Here is a 16794-nt window from a genome sequence, read left to right as displayed (position 1 = left end):
CTCCATATATGGCGACTGCCAATTATTGCAGACACTGAACAGAATTTTGCCGATGCCTCACACACACAAACACACACACACACGCACGCACGCACGTGCACACGTACACGCACACACAGTCAGCATACTGTAGGTACCACTATGTGCAGTCATTACAGGGCAAGGCAGAGGACAACATTAGATGTAACAACACGGAATGAGGCAGAATCAACAACGCCAATCACAGGAGCCAATCACAGGAGCTGTGGTCCAGAACATGGATAGAAGCTGACAGAGGCCAATCAGGGCTAATGACCACTCGGTTCAGTCCCATCACACCTCGGCTCCGCAGAGTAACACATTCAATGGATACACGCAAAGTATTGTAACTAAGTACATTTGCTCAGATACTACTCAAGTACAATCAGGCTGTCAGGCTGCTCAGGCAGTCAGGCTGTTCAGGCAGTCAGGCTGCTGAACAGCTGACCTTGAACTGTATTGTCACTTCACTTGCACTTTTTTTTGTGTTTTTGTCTTTTTCTTTGCACTATAGATGTTTGTCTATGTCCTGTGTATGTAAGACTGAGAATGCTCTGAGCAAAATAATTTTCATTGTATTTATACTCTGTATCTATACATATGACAAATAAACCTGAAACCTGAAATACTTATTTTACTTGATTATTTCCACTTTATAGTACTATACCTTGATACTCCACTACATCTCACAGCAAATATTGTACTTTTTGCTCTGCTACAATTATTTGACAGCATTAGTTACAAGTTACTTTACATATTTCGATTATTATAACAAACCCCAATTTTATACTTTGGCTATTTTAGGAGAAAACTATCGCACACCTAGCAATCAGGCGTATGCACAGGTGCGTAGGCCAGTGGACATCAAAGAAAGCAATAAGGTACACCTGCACACTGTGTATCTGCTCGGCACAAGAGTATTGTCTTATTTAATGAAGCAACGTTTCGGTCACTAGGGACCTTCCTCAGGCATACTTTGGCTATTTGAAAATTGCAGATCTTGCACGCTTTTGCAGATCTTCTATTTTCGAAAAAGGTTGACAATTTTACATTTGAGTACTTTGTACTTTGGTACTGTATGTTCATTTTGATGCCAGTACTTTTATATTGTGTGTAATTGCTACATGTACTTAAACGTAAAAACGAGCCGAGTACCAGGCAGGGTACCAATCCAATCCCAAACCCACCACAGGATGCACAGAATGAGGTGGCACACAGAGAGCAGTGTGGAGATGGGTAAACAGAACAGAATACTGCCTTGTTTCCCATGAATGGTACAAAATGTGAAATGAAAGCATCGGTGATCATACATTATTGTTCTTAGCGAGCACTCTGCTGCATCCATCAATCAAAGGCACTGTTCTCTAAAAAGTTTTGAAAGTATACGTTTAACCCTGGCCTGGTCCTCAGAGGTTTAGGCCCCAGGTTAACACTTTGTTAAAAAACCAATTGGCTGGCTGGCGGGCTGGCTGGCTGAGTGACTGACTGAAGGTCTGTGGGCTGCTGAAGAACGATGAGAGCTATATGCTCTCTCGCTCTCTCTCTCTCTCTCTCTCTCTCTCTCTCTCTCTCTCTCTTTCATATATATATATATATATATATATATAGAGCTTCCCAATAACAGCCGCAGAGGATTTCCACTAAAAGCTCAAAGCAAACATTACATTATCACGTGTAAGCCACGGAGGAACGATGTGCTAGTTCTTGTGCTGGCCAGGGCAATAAAGCACTCATATAAATGTCTCCACCATGTGTGTGAGAGAGAGAGAGAGGGGGGGGGGACAGGGGTCCTCATTGAGATTTAAAACCCTATAAAGCAGCTTTAGTCTGAGCCACCACTTGAGGTACCCCACTCTCTGTCTGCCCCCTCCCCCCTCTCTCTTTCTCTCTTTCTTTTCCTCCTATGTTATACTGCATGTGAAACCTTCTCTGGATCAGATTCAGGGCACACTTGAAAATCTCTAAACATGTGTCCGTGAACCACCCCCATCTGACCACTTAACCCCAGCAGCCAAGCGATCAGACGGGTGGGTTGCATCACTTGCATGTTAATGATCAATCAATCGATTGTGTCCCTCCCAGGAACTAACATAGTGTACTTTATACTATAGTTGCTATCGTTATCACAATGAAAAACCACCTTTTCAAGGTTTTAAAGAAAACATGTAATTACTTTATTATGATTATGATTATGATTATGATTATTATTATGATTATGATTATTAAGTGTTTTGACAATTATTTAGGGGCCCACTTGCAACATCCTCTCGGCCTACCAGTGGGGCCCCGGCCCACAGGTTGAGAACCACTGCATGTGTGTGATGTAGAAGTGGTGCAGAGAGGGATGAGGAGTGCATTGATTGGGGGAGAGGTAGCGACAAGTAGCGTTTATTTCCCCCCTCTATCTTGATGAGGGTATAGCTCATAAAACGATTCATTTCCCAGCTCCAGGCACAGTCTACAGTCTACAGTGAGAGTGTGCGTGTGTGTGCGTGCGCGCGTGCGTGCATGTGTGCGTGCGTGCGTGCGTGCGCGAGGGAAGCTGTCAGCTCAATTCAATTCTTCTCCACCATTTGTTTCTATGGTAAATAATGATAAATTTAATATGTGCCCTCCAGTCTTGCTTATGAAAACATCCACTAGGCACAGAACGTGCTGTGCGTGACTTCTCGTGTTATAAATATATATATAAAGCAAAGACAAGGCAGCAATTCCGTCCCGTCAAGTCAATTCGACTCTCGTCTCATTCTCGCAGGAGAAATAAATCAAACGCAGCGAGAGAACGACTTCAGGAGAATGAAATGCTTTAATGTTATTCTTAGTGTTCATCACAAGAGCTGATCCTCTGAAGGCGACGCCGGCTCCAGGGAAGCAATTCTGCTCCACTTGACTCGACGGGGCAGCCTCTCCAGGACAAAAGGGGGCTGCCGTCTGAAACTCTAAACAACAGCCATGTGCTGCCTGGCCAACCTATGCATGTCAATTATGGGCTTTTAACCACCTGCCACTGCCACAGGATAAATACACACACACACACAAGCATGCATGTACCACGCACACCCGCACACCCGCGCACACACACACCCGCGCACACACACACACACACACACACACACACACACACACACACACACACACACACACACACACACACACACACACACACACACACACACACACACACACACACACACACACACACACACACACACACACACACACACCCTGACCATGCAGACAAATACACAGCAGGGCTTGGCAGTTCACCTACAGGTCAAGTTCAGCTCTATTCCTTCTGTTTGGTAAGACCCGGCAGTGCCAGCTAACCACACACAAAAACACACTCATGCAACGCATTGTGAAATAAATGCAGAGGAGGTGAAAACAATAGGAGCTCTACCAGAGCCTACAGTAAAAGGTGGGGTTGCGAAACCTTTTTACCGTAAGTTTATAAAAAACAAATCTCCCCCCTTTTCCAAAATAGCAAAAACAAGCTCACAACCCGGAGCGATGAGACGTGCTGTGAGCTTGTAGATCGGCTATTTTTGCTATTTTGAAATAGGGCTTAGGTATGAAGTTACAGAGCTTCACGTGCTGTGATCAAGCATGTAAAGATTGTCTAGAGCATACATGGGCAACTGGCGGCCCGCGGGCCACATGCGGCCCCCACCTTCACTTAATGTGGCCCTCAGATTAATTTCGGAATAATGATATGTTATTGATTTCAGCTGTTACAATTCCAAACATGCAAACATGACCCGCTTTAATTACTTACAGTCTAAATTAGTAGCTTGTTGAGTAGTATTACAAATAATGTTATTGTCTTTTGTATGTCCAATATATTTGTATTTAGTTAAAATGACTTTTCAGGATTTCAATTCAAATATAGCAAAAATAGCCGATCTACAAGTTCAAAACGCGATGCGACGCGTTTGGAACTTGTAGATTGGCTAATTTTGCAACGACATGCATGCAATGTGGCCCCTCTGGAGTGAGTATGGAAATATAATGGCCCTCTCCATCGTCAAAGTTGCCCACCCCTGGTCTAGAGATACTTCACCAGGCACCTTGTCAATTCTGTGCAAGTTCCAGTGATGCGTTTAATGGCTGAACATTTCAAACTGGCCTTAGACTTCTAATACTGTAATGTACAAGTGTACATTTGTAACATTTTGTATCATTGCTTTTCACATCGTGGTTCTTTCTGTGAACCAAAATACCACCTCAGTTCTCCACGCTGGTGTCGAAAAACATGAGAAAAATTCCATTTGTAGACAGGTCACGTTGACTCACCTCAGACTTTCCACGGCTGAAGCAGGCTCCCTTGGTGAACTCATCACAATGCCACTCAGCTTCCTGCAGAGAAGGAAATGCAGGTTTATAAAAATAAATAAGTAAACCACCACATAGTAAACATCACAGAGCCTCAGTACAATAACACTGGACCATTCAGGAAACACTTGGCATAAGTAAAACAAAACAAAACGATAGTTAAAACATTTCATAAGACCTTATACAACATCAGAATTCGTATTAATTGAGCAACACTTCTCAGGCACAGTGACGCAGACACTCTCATTGTAATGCAGTTTGTTTCCCAAATAATGGAAGCCATGTTTGGGTCACGGACCATGGGTCAGAAGTACATATCCCTTTTTTAGTTCCCTACTTTTTCTTTTTTTTGTAATGTTTTTTTTGTGGCTTTTGCCTTTATTTTATACATCTTATGGAGGGACAGACAGTAGGCTGACAGGAAAAGGGGAGAGAGATGGGGGAAAGACATGCAGCAAAGGCCGTCGGGATCGGGAGTCGAACCCGCGGCACACTGCCAGACTGGATTACCAGCCAAGGTGCCTGGACCACTGAGCCATGGCCCAGGCCAGTTCCATACTTTTTGTTATTATTATTATTTCAAAATATTAAGAAATTCCATACATGTAAAAAGTAAGTATTTTACTCAGTTCACACCCATGTGAACTGAGTGGTGCAAATCCCCCCCCCTCTCTCTCTCTCTCTCTCTCATTAGGCAACAGCGCAGCACTCTCTCTCTCTCTGTTTCTGGCACAACAGCGCCACTTTTGGTACTCATTGGTACTGGTGCTCATTAACGTCACACACAAACATATAGTCACACACATAGTTGAACGTCACACACATAGTTGAACGTCACAGACATTGCTGTTCCTTGGAGTGGTTGCACCACTCAAAAATAGCAGATCCACAATGTGTCACATTGAGACGTGTTGTAACTTGTAAGCCATTTTCACTATAATATATCACACTGTATGTCCTCGGGAGACGTCAAATGTCTCTTTTAGGTCTCGAGCTAAAGGGTTTTGTGAACCACGGCTCTATTACTGAATTATAGACTTATGAGAGGCGGCAGTGATTGAAACAGAGACTAAATGAATTTGACATTCAACAAAGTAGGAAGAGGATATATACAGTATCCTACATAATCACATAAACACACACACACGCACGCACGCACGCACACATGCACGCACGCACGCACGCACACGCACACACACACACACACACACACACACACACACACACACACACACACACACACACGTTGAAAAGTGGTGAAGTCGTCTTTTTAAGAGCTGTGTTAAATACAGACACATAATCCAATTAAGGTACAAACACAGCTGGTGTTAACCCAAAACATAAGAGCCAGGCAAGCACAGATTACAATGCCAATTTGATTTATGTGCGGGTTAGGGTTAGGAAATGGGAAATAGAGCGATGTTAACTTAAGACACAAGAGGCACATCCCGGACCGGACATCAATGTGGTTTACATGAGGGAAGGAAACAGAGGAAGACTTTTTTTCCTTTTTTTTTTTTTTACATTTTACTATCAGGGAGCGAGAAGAGAATAATTAGAAGATGAAACCGGGAAAACTCATTCCCCCCCGAGGGTGGAAAGAGCATGCTCCAAATCTCCTGTTTAATTTCAGCATGACCTGCGGGGGCTCTCTCCTTGATAAAGGTTCACTATTCATGAAATAAGCAACGGCCCTGGGGCCGTCAAAGGACCATCACGTGGGGGGGCTACAGAGCCACTCAGACTCATACCTTGACAGGCTAAATTAGATACCATTGCCACTAGCCAGGATGACGACGGACGGAGAGAAAGGGAGAGGAGGGTGTTCACTGAGAAATGGAGCCCTGTAACTTCATGTGGCAACCAGAACTAATATCAAGTTAATGTCAAGTCAGGAAAAGTCGCAAAAAAAGTGAAACTATTCAACCTTTTCCTGGAGAGCCAGTGAGAGACGACTCACTCTCCTGCAATAATAATCTGGCCAGCAGCCAGAGCCAGGGTGATTTCATTCTCTATGGGATACAGTAAATACTCCTAACTGAAAGAGAATATTATATTTCACCTTGGTATCAGGGGCTGCTTTATGCCAGGACAGCAGGGGAGCAGAAAGCTGAACCCCTCTCAGCAGTTAGGAGAAGGTCTTTCATTTCCTCTCTGAGCAGCCATGAAGACTCTCTCTGTGCTTTATGAGTGGGATTTGACTGGGATTTGACTGTCTCAATGGCCTGGTGGAGGGATAGTGGGACTGCACGCGTGTGCACAATGCACACCCCCCACACCTCACACACACACACTATGGAGCTCCATACCTCATACACACACACACACACACACACTATGGAGCTCCATACCTCACACACATACACACACACTATGGAGCTCCATACCTCATACACACACACACACACACACTATGGAGCTCCATACCTCACACACATACACACACTATGGAGCTCCATACCTCACACACACACACACACACACACTATGGAGCTCCATACCTCACACACATACACACACACTATGGAGCTCCATACCTCACACACCTCACACACACACACTATGGAGCTCCATACCTCACACACACACACACACACACTATGGAGCTCCATACCTCACACACATACACACACACTATGGAGCTCCATACCTCACACACACACACACACACACACACTATGGAGCTCCATACCTCACACACACACACACACACACACACACACACACACACACACACACACACACACACACACACACACACATGCAATGAGATACTAAGTATTAACTATTATTGAAAACTGGGTTTTAAAATGAGTTTCGCAATGAAAACCACCTTGTCAGGAGTAATCTCCATTCCAAGACACAACCATTCATGTACATTGGCCAAAACTCGTTCCGGGGCCCCAGCATATCCCATTTAATTTAGACGACACAGTGATTGAAACATTCAAAGGATGTTACCCCTTTCTGTGGTCGCCATAGTTTCTGCCTGTGCGTTTGTGCTAAAAGGCACATGACAGATAATATACTTACGCTATACTGATTCAATGGTATACTATATTCATTTCTCCTGTGTGTACAGCAGCTTATATATGTCGCTGTTAATATGATTTTTATTAAAAGAATCCTGGTGGTCTGAAACATTGTGTTGTTAATATGAGGAGCACTCTGTACCAATATTGATTTTCACAAAGAATAGAACAATACTGAGTAGAGGCCACATGCGTAATAATCCCCACATCAGTGTAGATCCCATATGGAGGAATGATAAAGTGAGGGGAGGAATCTTATGAGTCACAGGTAGGCTAGCTCATTGATTTTTGTAAGAATCTACTTGGATGTCGTTAATATTAACAAAGAAACCAAAGATACAGCTTAATAACCCCATGTACTGCCCTGGGGAACCCTGGACTAGGCTTTAAATGGTTAAAGGGATATTACTTATTTCTGAGCTCTATTGATGTCATAAAGCGCTCTGAGATCATTTAATTTTCATTTTCCATCCATCTTCAACCGCTTATCCGTAGTCGGGTCGCGGGGGCAACAGCTCCACCAGAGTGCTCCAGACTTCCCTCTCCAGAGCAACATCAGTGACTTCCTCCTGGGGGATTCCGAGACGTTCCAAGGCCAGTGAGTCGATGTATTTCCTCCAACTGCGCCTTGGTCTGCCCCGGGGTCTCCTCCCAGTGGGACGTGCGTCGAGGACCTCCCTAGGGAGGCGGCCGAGAGGCATCCTAACCAGATGGCCGAACCACCTCAGCTGACTCATTTCCAGGCGAAGGAGCAGCGGTTCTACTCCGAGTCTCTCTCGTGTGACTGAACTTCTCACCCTATCTCTAAGGGAGATGCCAGCCACCCGTCGAAGAAAACTCATTTCGGCCGCTTGTATTCGCAACCTTATTCTTTCGCTCATGACCCACACTTCATGACCATAGGTGAGAGTAGAGAGCTTGGCCTTCTGGCTCAACTCTCTTTTCGTCACAACAGTGCGGTACAGCGACTGCAATACCGCCCCTGCCGCTCCGATTCTCCGGCTGATCTCCTTCTCCGTCCTCCCCTCACTCGTGAACAAGACCCCGAGATACTTGAACTCCTTCACCTGGGGTAATGCCTCATTCCCTACCCGGACTGCACAATCCACCGGTTTCCTGCTGAGAACCATGGCCTCAGATTTGGAGACGCTGATCCTCATCCCAGCTGCCGTACACTCGGCTGCGAACCGGTCCAGAACCGGTCCATTTTCCATTTTGTCTTTTGAAATGAATTCAAATTAACGTTTATTCATCCCATGCATAGCCTGTTTTGTTGCAAAGTAAAGGCATGTTAAATACCCTTTGCAGTAGCAAAGAAGCCACAACCAACGTTAACCTGGGGTGTGCAAATCCTATGTGTAATGGAGATTCCAGGGATGGACACCACCCCACTGGTGCAAATGTATCAAAAGCAGAAGGCTAAAGTCACACAAAAACACACACACACACACACACACACACACACACACACACACACACACACACACTAGAAAGTGAGCGATAAAAGAGTATGTGCGTGTGTATGTGCGTGCGTGCATGCATGTGTGCGTGCGTGTGCGACTATGTACACGTGCGTGAGTAAGTGAGAGGGAGAGACAGCGATAAAGAGAGAGAGAGAGAGAGAGAGAGAGAACAATTCACGTTCAAAAACAAAAGCTATTTTGGGGTCAAACCACACACATCAGCACTAACGGAGCAGTATGCCCACAGAACTCCATGGCCCATTCCGGCAGAGGAAGTGGGCCCAGTAAGCACTTTCACTCGCTACAAACGGTGGGCGTGGTCTTCATTGACAAAATCCTCTCAGTACGCTGGAATCTAACTCACTCTTTTTACAATGTCAAATCAATCTTAACCCATTTTGGCCTGAGATCAGATTCTAAAAATGTCTTCTACATCCTGACAGTTTTCTGAAAACGCTATGTTTCTATGTCAGTCGTTCTTCGATTTTTCAAAAATAGCAGACCTACAATATTTTTCAATAGCTAAAGCATAACATAATGCTAACACCAAAAGGGGTTCCCCGCCCAAAATGGGTTAATAGCGATGGAAAATGACAAAGGTGGGCTCTCGTTCGTTCATGGAATGATCATGGTTTGTCTTTATTAATACCGTGAGAGTCCGCAGCCTGTGTGAACTGACCCAGGAACAGTTAATCGATCTCATCGAATTAACAAATGTCAAATTGAGTGAACATGGATCGTTGTCACGTTGTGACCGTTTACCGAATATACCGAAACACAGAAATACATTTTGATAAAGAAAAAAGATTACTCCTCGTATATCACTTCTCTATTGCTCAATTAATCCCATGGGTTAAACCTGTTATGTACACACAGTGGAGCTTTAACACTTCAGTAATGATGAGTGGGTGACGTCCTTGAGCGTGAAAGGCCTTATAAAAAGGCTTTTAACCTGTGGATCCATGTTTATCTGACTGCCAGGCCTCACACAGACCGTAGTACGGCCTCACACAGACCGTAGTACAGTGCCACAATCACACCCACGCTAAGGAAAAGTGTGATTAAGGCACATTAAAAGTCCATTAGCACACTATGGTTTCAGCCGCAGTGTGCCGTTAAGACAGACAGGTCTGTGCCAAAAGTGGAAAATATCTGGAATGAATCTGCCGACTTTTAATAATAACGTTAATAATAGTCGCTGTTGTCATCTGAGAATAAAGACCAGAGACACTAGACAACAGACCAGTTTCTTATTAGAGGAAACAGAGACGGAGGAGAGAGTTCAGCACAAAGTAATAAACAAGGGAAGAACTGTGCGCGTGCGTGCGTGCGTGCGTGCGTGCGTGCGTGCGTGCGTGTGTGCGTGTGTGTGTGTGAGAGAGAGAGAGAGAGAGATACAGAGACACAGACAGACAGAGATACAGAGACACAGACAGACAGAGATACAGAGACACAGACAGACAGACAGACAGACAGACAGACAGACAGACAGACAGACAGACAGACAGACAGACAGACAGACAGACAGACAGACAGACAGACAGACAGACAGACAGACAGACAGACAGACAGACAGACAGAGAGAGGGACGACAGAGTGACAGACACACTTTGGCTATATGTGAGTCACAGGCATTCATTGCTTCAGGGACACTGAAGAATAGAAGCCTGAGCTATGTATGTTCCGCCAGCTCCACTGTCCCCCCTGTAATGTTAGGAATCCAAAGAGAAGAACCATTGTGTTCTAAGCTCTCATCATCCATGACACTAAGGGGCTATTGTCTGCACGAGGTGGGTGCAGGAGAGGCTGTGAGGGAGGCCAAGACAGAGAGAGAAATAAAAAGCAGTGGGCAGAGAGACTGAAAAGAGAATGTTAGAAGTAGACAGAGAAAAAGGACAGACGAGGAAAAACAAGGGAAAAAAAACAAAGAGATGCCAGAGGTCGTGTTTGGAACGTGCCGGGATTATGGAGGCACAGAGGCCAAGGGAGAGACGGGCGAGAGCGGGCGAGGAGTTAATGAGGGGGAGGATCTCAAGCAACCACTGCACATCCAGACATGATATTGAATAGATTTTGCATAAAGAAGGACCAGAGAACACTCGCCCTGCTCACAGCTGTCTGGCCTTGTGAATTGACTGGCTGTGTGCTCCATTACAGTGAGAGGCGGATAGAGAGAGAGAGAGAGAGAGAGAGAGAGAGAGAGAGAAAGGGGGGAGCTGGACAAACGCAGCTGGAGAAATCTAATCTGTCTCTTGAATAGCTGATGATATTACATTTTGCTGTGCCGGTAAGCTTTACAATTCATACCGATGTCTGCTGATGTAAGGCATGGAAAGATTTACATACCAAAATGTGTCCTTGTGTGGCATCACTGTATGGGTCTGTTACTGTCTCTCATGATGCCATAAAAAATCCTGTACAAATATTTTGAAGAAACTACACAGTATTGTGAAATATGCTGGTATGCTGAATCAAAGTCTAGTGTAGTCTAGTGCCAAAACATGACCAGCCAATTCTATGACATCATTCTCCTTGCCGATGCCTGTGAATCGACTTGATACGTTATTGTTGAGTGGTGTAAACCACTCCTACAACTGGCTTTGTTAGTCTGTGCAGAAAAAATGAGCATGGTTGCTATGTTCACCCTGTTCACCCGGGTGTGATTTCATTACGTCAGACATGATTTCATTACGTCAGACAGGCTACACCACTCAGTTCACACGGGTGTGATTTTTTAATCAGTACATAAAATGGCAAATTTAGTGAGATCTAGTAACTGAATTAGCAACACTCCCATACTAGTGCAGGTGATCTGTTCGCTACTGATTAGCAAGGCTAATTGCCTTTGCTTACAGTGTGACTGCGAGCAACGATGAGTCAATGAAATGCAACGGTGGAGAAAGCATAGGAGGGGAGAAAATGAAATAATTTGGAACTGTTTTGCCGCTAAGAGAAAAGCGGAGGCACGGTGTAACATAGCATTACAACTCAATGCCAGATTAGGCTCTGTTGTCGAAGGGAGATGTTACACAGAGTGCGATCCGTCTGCCTGTCTGGATGCCGAGTGCCAACACAGGGGGAGAGAGAGAGAGGCATGCAGGGATGGATATCAGCTATTCACTTTCTCTGCTGTGAAATTAGACAGTGAGAGAGAGAGAGAGTAACATCATGGATTTGAGTGCTCATTGTCTGATGCTGTGTTCAAGCCTCCTGCAGAACCGCTGCTACACCGTTCACATTTACTGCGTCAGAGGAAACAACGGTCCTCTAATAATAGATTCCTAAAGGGGATGTTTTTCTCTGTAAAACTAATTGGGGAGCTCACAGTGAGACAGGAACACAAGCTGAAGCTCCTCTCCCCGAGTCAGCCAGCTTGCCTCGTTCATCAAGCCATGGCAACACAATGGGATGTGAACACAATGCAAATGAATGTGGAAGGAATAATTCATCAATGCTTGCCCTCAAAAAGCCCCCCCCTCCACCCCACCCCACCCCCATCCCCCCCCACCTTCACTCTCTCTACAGCGGGCACAGCACGGTGGGCAAAGGGCTCATGGGAGCCACGCGGAAGCCATGCCAGGGCTCATTTTGCTGACTCTGGCAGAGGCTGAGGACAGGGAGCAGACGCTATAGGATAGAAGGGGCAATTGGGCCGATGCTAGAGACTTTGATTCAGCTGTATTTAGGGAGAGGTGAAGTGAAAATATTGTACGTTTAATGCATGCTTCTATTCAACTAAAAGCCTTTCACTATACAGAATCCTTCAACTGGGTGGGTTATAATTATAGCACCTCTCAATTGAGGAAGACTGTCTGGAGCGTCAGCCTGCTTGCCACTTTGCACCTGATTGCCATTCATACAGTGTGAAGCTCATATCTCTTCAATTTCCATGGGAGGCTTTAAGCTTCTCCCCGCAAACCCTGTTTAGAATTGCAAAAGTGTCTTTGTCTCGTCAACAGTTCCTCTGACAAATCCTCATATCTCTCTTACAGAGAAATCGAAGCGTTTTCACTCTCAGCGACAAAAGCCGAATCCAAGCGCGGTGCCCTCAGAGGAAATACCAACAACGAACAAGAGTGAAAGTTCTCAAAGGTGTGGACATCATCTTTATGGCCGCTCCGTCTCTCTCCCACTTCAGCTGGTCACCACTTTCTCTATTTTTCATTACTTCCAGGCAAGGGAGGCCATTACTGAGGAGATTATGATTGCTGGGCTAAGGCTCTATCGATCCCTGGGCCTGAACTCGATGTGTGCAATAGAGCAGGTTAGACCGGGGGCGTTCGGCAAGCACTCCCAGTGCTCTTGAAGACCTCCCAAACAAAAGCATGAGCGACGGCTATTCAGAAATTCATTTTCTGACTTGAGCACTTCAGCCGAGGGCATACAGTTGAGAGTGGGTGGAATTTGTTATTTTTGCTTACTTGGTGAAATGACCTTGGTGCAGGCTGTGTTTATTCAACTCATAAATGTTTCATGTATTTTAAATTGTGATCATGGCCGATGAAATGTGGGCATTGATCATATAGTAATTACATCCAGCTCCCTGCTATATTACAGGCAGCTATGGTAAAGCAGTGCTGTATACAGTACATCAATCAATACGCATTTCCTCTTGGTAATATTACGGCTGTCAGCCATGCAAAACAAATCACTGCCAAAGGGCCTGATCTGACAGGGCTGACTGTGTGTGTAGGAGTAGCTTTAGCTTCTTTGTCTTCTGTGAACAAAGTAAATACTTATGCAACTGTTGAATGTCTGTACAACCGTAAAACAAAGCACAACAAACAGCTACAGTATTCACATGCTAGCCTGCTCTTAACCTATTCCCTTGTAATTGTATTTGATCAGTCACACTCAGTACGGCATGTGTGCAGGGAAACAATGCGAAGGGTCATTCATTCAACTAATCAACTTTCTTGCGTATTGAACAACAGCAATATGAATTTACTACATAAAAGCTACACAATGAAATTGAATCCCTCATTCTGTGAGGTGGGAGGAAGAGAAGAGGGAGGAGAGGAGAGGAGAGGAGAGGAGAGGAGAGGAGAGGAGAGGAGAGGAGAGGAGAAATGTTCGAAATTAAGCCCTGGGGCTAAAGGCGTGCTCCTTAACACTGCAGCGTTGGTCCAGTCAAATGCAAAGCAGGGACTAGTCCATGGGTCAGCTTAAACTGGCACCAGCACTTGGTGGAGATTACCAGCACCTACAGTATTGTCTTCTCTTCAGAGAGGAAGCCCTGGAGCTCAGGGGGGTGATGGGGAGCCAGTGGAATATCCTGTTATTTTGCCGCACTACTCGAGCGAAGGATAAAGAAAGATGAATGATTGGGCGAAGGAATGGCACAGAGCATCTTTAGTAAGCCTCTCTATCCCACCAAGCAAACATAAAGGGCAGCTATACCAAGGAATCCTCTCTATCACTCTGTGTGGGCTTGTGTGTGTGTGTGTGTGTGTGTGTGTGTGTGTGTGTGTGTGTGTGTGTGTGTGTGTGTGTGTGTGTGTGTGTGTGTGTGTGTGTGTGTGTGTGTGTGTGTGTGTGTGTGTGTGTGCAGACTTCGCACACGTCCGTGCTTCGAGTCTTCGTGTTGTTGGTTTTCTTTGTTTTCACGTCAGACTCATCAGTGCTGCTGCAGCCACACAGCCGTATACAGCAAAGCTTTCTTTTCTACTTCTGTTGCTCCTCCTCTTTGTCTCACCAGGACTTTCAGGGTGTAAAGGTCCGGCATGTGGTCTCTGGTCTGGTCCAATCATCAAAAGGATCCTGCTGCTAAAGCCCCCTTACCCCCCTGACCCCCCCTAAAGCCCCCTTACCCCCCTGACCCCAGCAACGGTCCAAGTGAACCCAGAACATGTCAGAGTTTGCCTGGTTACTCAGCGGGTGACAAAACGTGTGGCTCTACGGCCCGGGGGAACAATGCAGCCTCACAGAGAGTTGTTCAAGGAAAGAAAGGGAGAGGAAAGGGAACATTTTCATGAAATAAGTTGCGGTAAATAAATAAATAAATACAAATAAATAGGGGGTGTCCGGGAGTGGTGCCGGGGTAAAGTTCCTGCCCACTACCATGGAGACTAGGCCTCCTCCACAGTGCCTCCGGCTCCACTGGGCACGCCAACAAACGCAATGTTGTGTTTGTGGGTGTGAAGCCGGCAGGGGAGAAGGATCTCTGTTGCTGTACTGGTTACTCCTACAGGTTGTTCAGCAGTCTGTATTCCACGCATCATGCTCTCCTGGTGAAACTCGATCCTCACTGTCAGGTGAAAAGAAGGGGCTGGCAATCCGTGTTCCCAGACTTTGCAGAGAGAGAAACAAGCTGCCAGGTCTACAAAAACTAGCCCAAAAGAAGCGACTATATATATAGGCCACATGATTACAAATGCACTGCAAATTGATGAGCAATTTCATATAAAGCTTGCAACGTGTCGCAACGCAAAACATTGTGAGCTTGTAGATCTGCTATTCTCAAAAATATTGAAAATAGAGAGGGAAACGGTGGTGCTGCAGGCTCCGCTTGCGCTTGAATGGCCCTCCTAAAGGCCTTACCGTGGGCTGTTGGGCCTCCTCCTCACGGAAGACACAGTCTGGGGCGCCAACCCATACTGCTCCCGGGTGCCGTCTACATTCCGGCTGCCAACCATCTCTGCTGCCAGAACATGTTGATCCTTCCCCATCCATCCTTCCTCTTCGATGTCTCCCTTTTGACTTATACCTGTCCATTCAAATTTCAAACTCTAGACGGGCCTGCCCCAAAGTTATTAGTACAGCCTTTAAATTAAGGCCCGGCCCTAACTGGGCCCTCATCAAACCCTGTACACTCAAGAGAATGTCCCTGCTACCACCCTTAGATTTCCATATACTGTATGGAGCTGACCTGTTCTGACATTACATATGTTGATCTGACCTCATCAAACCCTGTACACTCAAGACATGCTCCTTATATGGCCAGTACAGAATTCATTCCATATGTTGATCTGACCCCCCATGCCAAAGTGCCAGCGCTCCCCCAGCAGTCTGCCGTCAAAGAGGCGGATGCGTACCTCTCACCCTCAGGCATCTTACTGGTAATAATAATAATAATAATTAAAGAAACCGCGGACAAATACAATACAATACATACAATACTGATTTTTTTTTGAGTGGTGTAAACCACTCCTACAACTGGCTTTGTTTGTGCAGAAAAAATGAGCATGGTTGCTATGTTCACCCTGTTCACCCGGGTATGATTTAATTACGTCAGACATGATTTCATTACGTCAGACAGGCTATATAAGACCTTACACCACTCAGTTCACACGGGTGTGGTTTTTAAGGCTATATGCAGGTTTAATGTTTGTTTTTAGGTCAATGTCTGTTTTAAAAACGCCATTGACAATGAAGAGTTTGTTTTGTCCCTAACACAAACATTAAATCCCATTAACAATAAAGAGAATGTAATGTTTGTTTTGACACCGTTTGTTTTATATCACCATTACATCACCTAATCATTATAAGTGAATAGACATGGATATACATGGCTATACCGAATCCCCTCCTCGATGTTGTAAGATGATAAGATCGCTCCTCACTTCACACAGGTGTGATTTGTTATATTTTTTGAGTGGTGCAAACCACTCCAACAACTGGCTTTGTACCTGTGTTTGTTCGTACCAAAAAAACGAGCATGGTTGCTATGGTTAGCAACCAAAAAAACGAGCATGGTTGCTATGGTTAGTATGTGACGTCACTGACATCACAGATATCTAGGAAACAATAAATGTGTAGTTGCACCACTAACACATTCAGAAAATAATCTGGCGTCCCCACGAAATAATTTGGCGACTGTGTGTGTACTGTGTGTACTCTACAAAAAACAAAAATACATTGCATGGATGCACCTGGGACGTATCCTCAGTGATGTATCCCAAGGTCATCGGGGTTTCTGGTCTCCCGACATCATACATCATACACAGTAT

General features: G+C 45.2%; 1 protein-coding gene across 2 annotated transcripts in view; it reads right to left on the bottom strand.

Moving 5' to 3' along the window:
* The window catches only part of sema5a (sema domain, seven thrombospondin repeats (type 1 and type 1-like), transmembrane domain (TM) and short cytoplasmic domain, (semaphorin) 5A), a 257306-nt gene that overhangs the window by 111304 nt on the left and 129208 nt on the right, over window positions 1-16794 (bottom strand). For both annotated transcript variants that reach the window (XM_079489014.1, XM_079489015.1), the window contains one exon: window positions 4312-4374. In XM_079489014.1, the coding sequence (XP_079345140.1) occupies window positions 4312-4374 (63 nt within the window). The remainder of the gene's footprint in view (window positions 1-4311; window positions 4375-16794) is intronic.

The sequence above is a fragment of the Electrona antarctica genome (assembly GCF_951216825.1).
Source record: "Electrona antarctica genome assembly, chromosome: 20".
NCBI lineage: Eukaryota > Metazoa > Chordata > Actinopteri > Myctophiformes > Myctophidae > Electrona > Electrona antarctica.
Note: the sequence above shows the minus strand (reverse complement) of the source record. Positions and strands in the feature narration are given on the sequence as shown.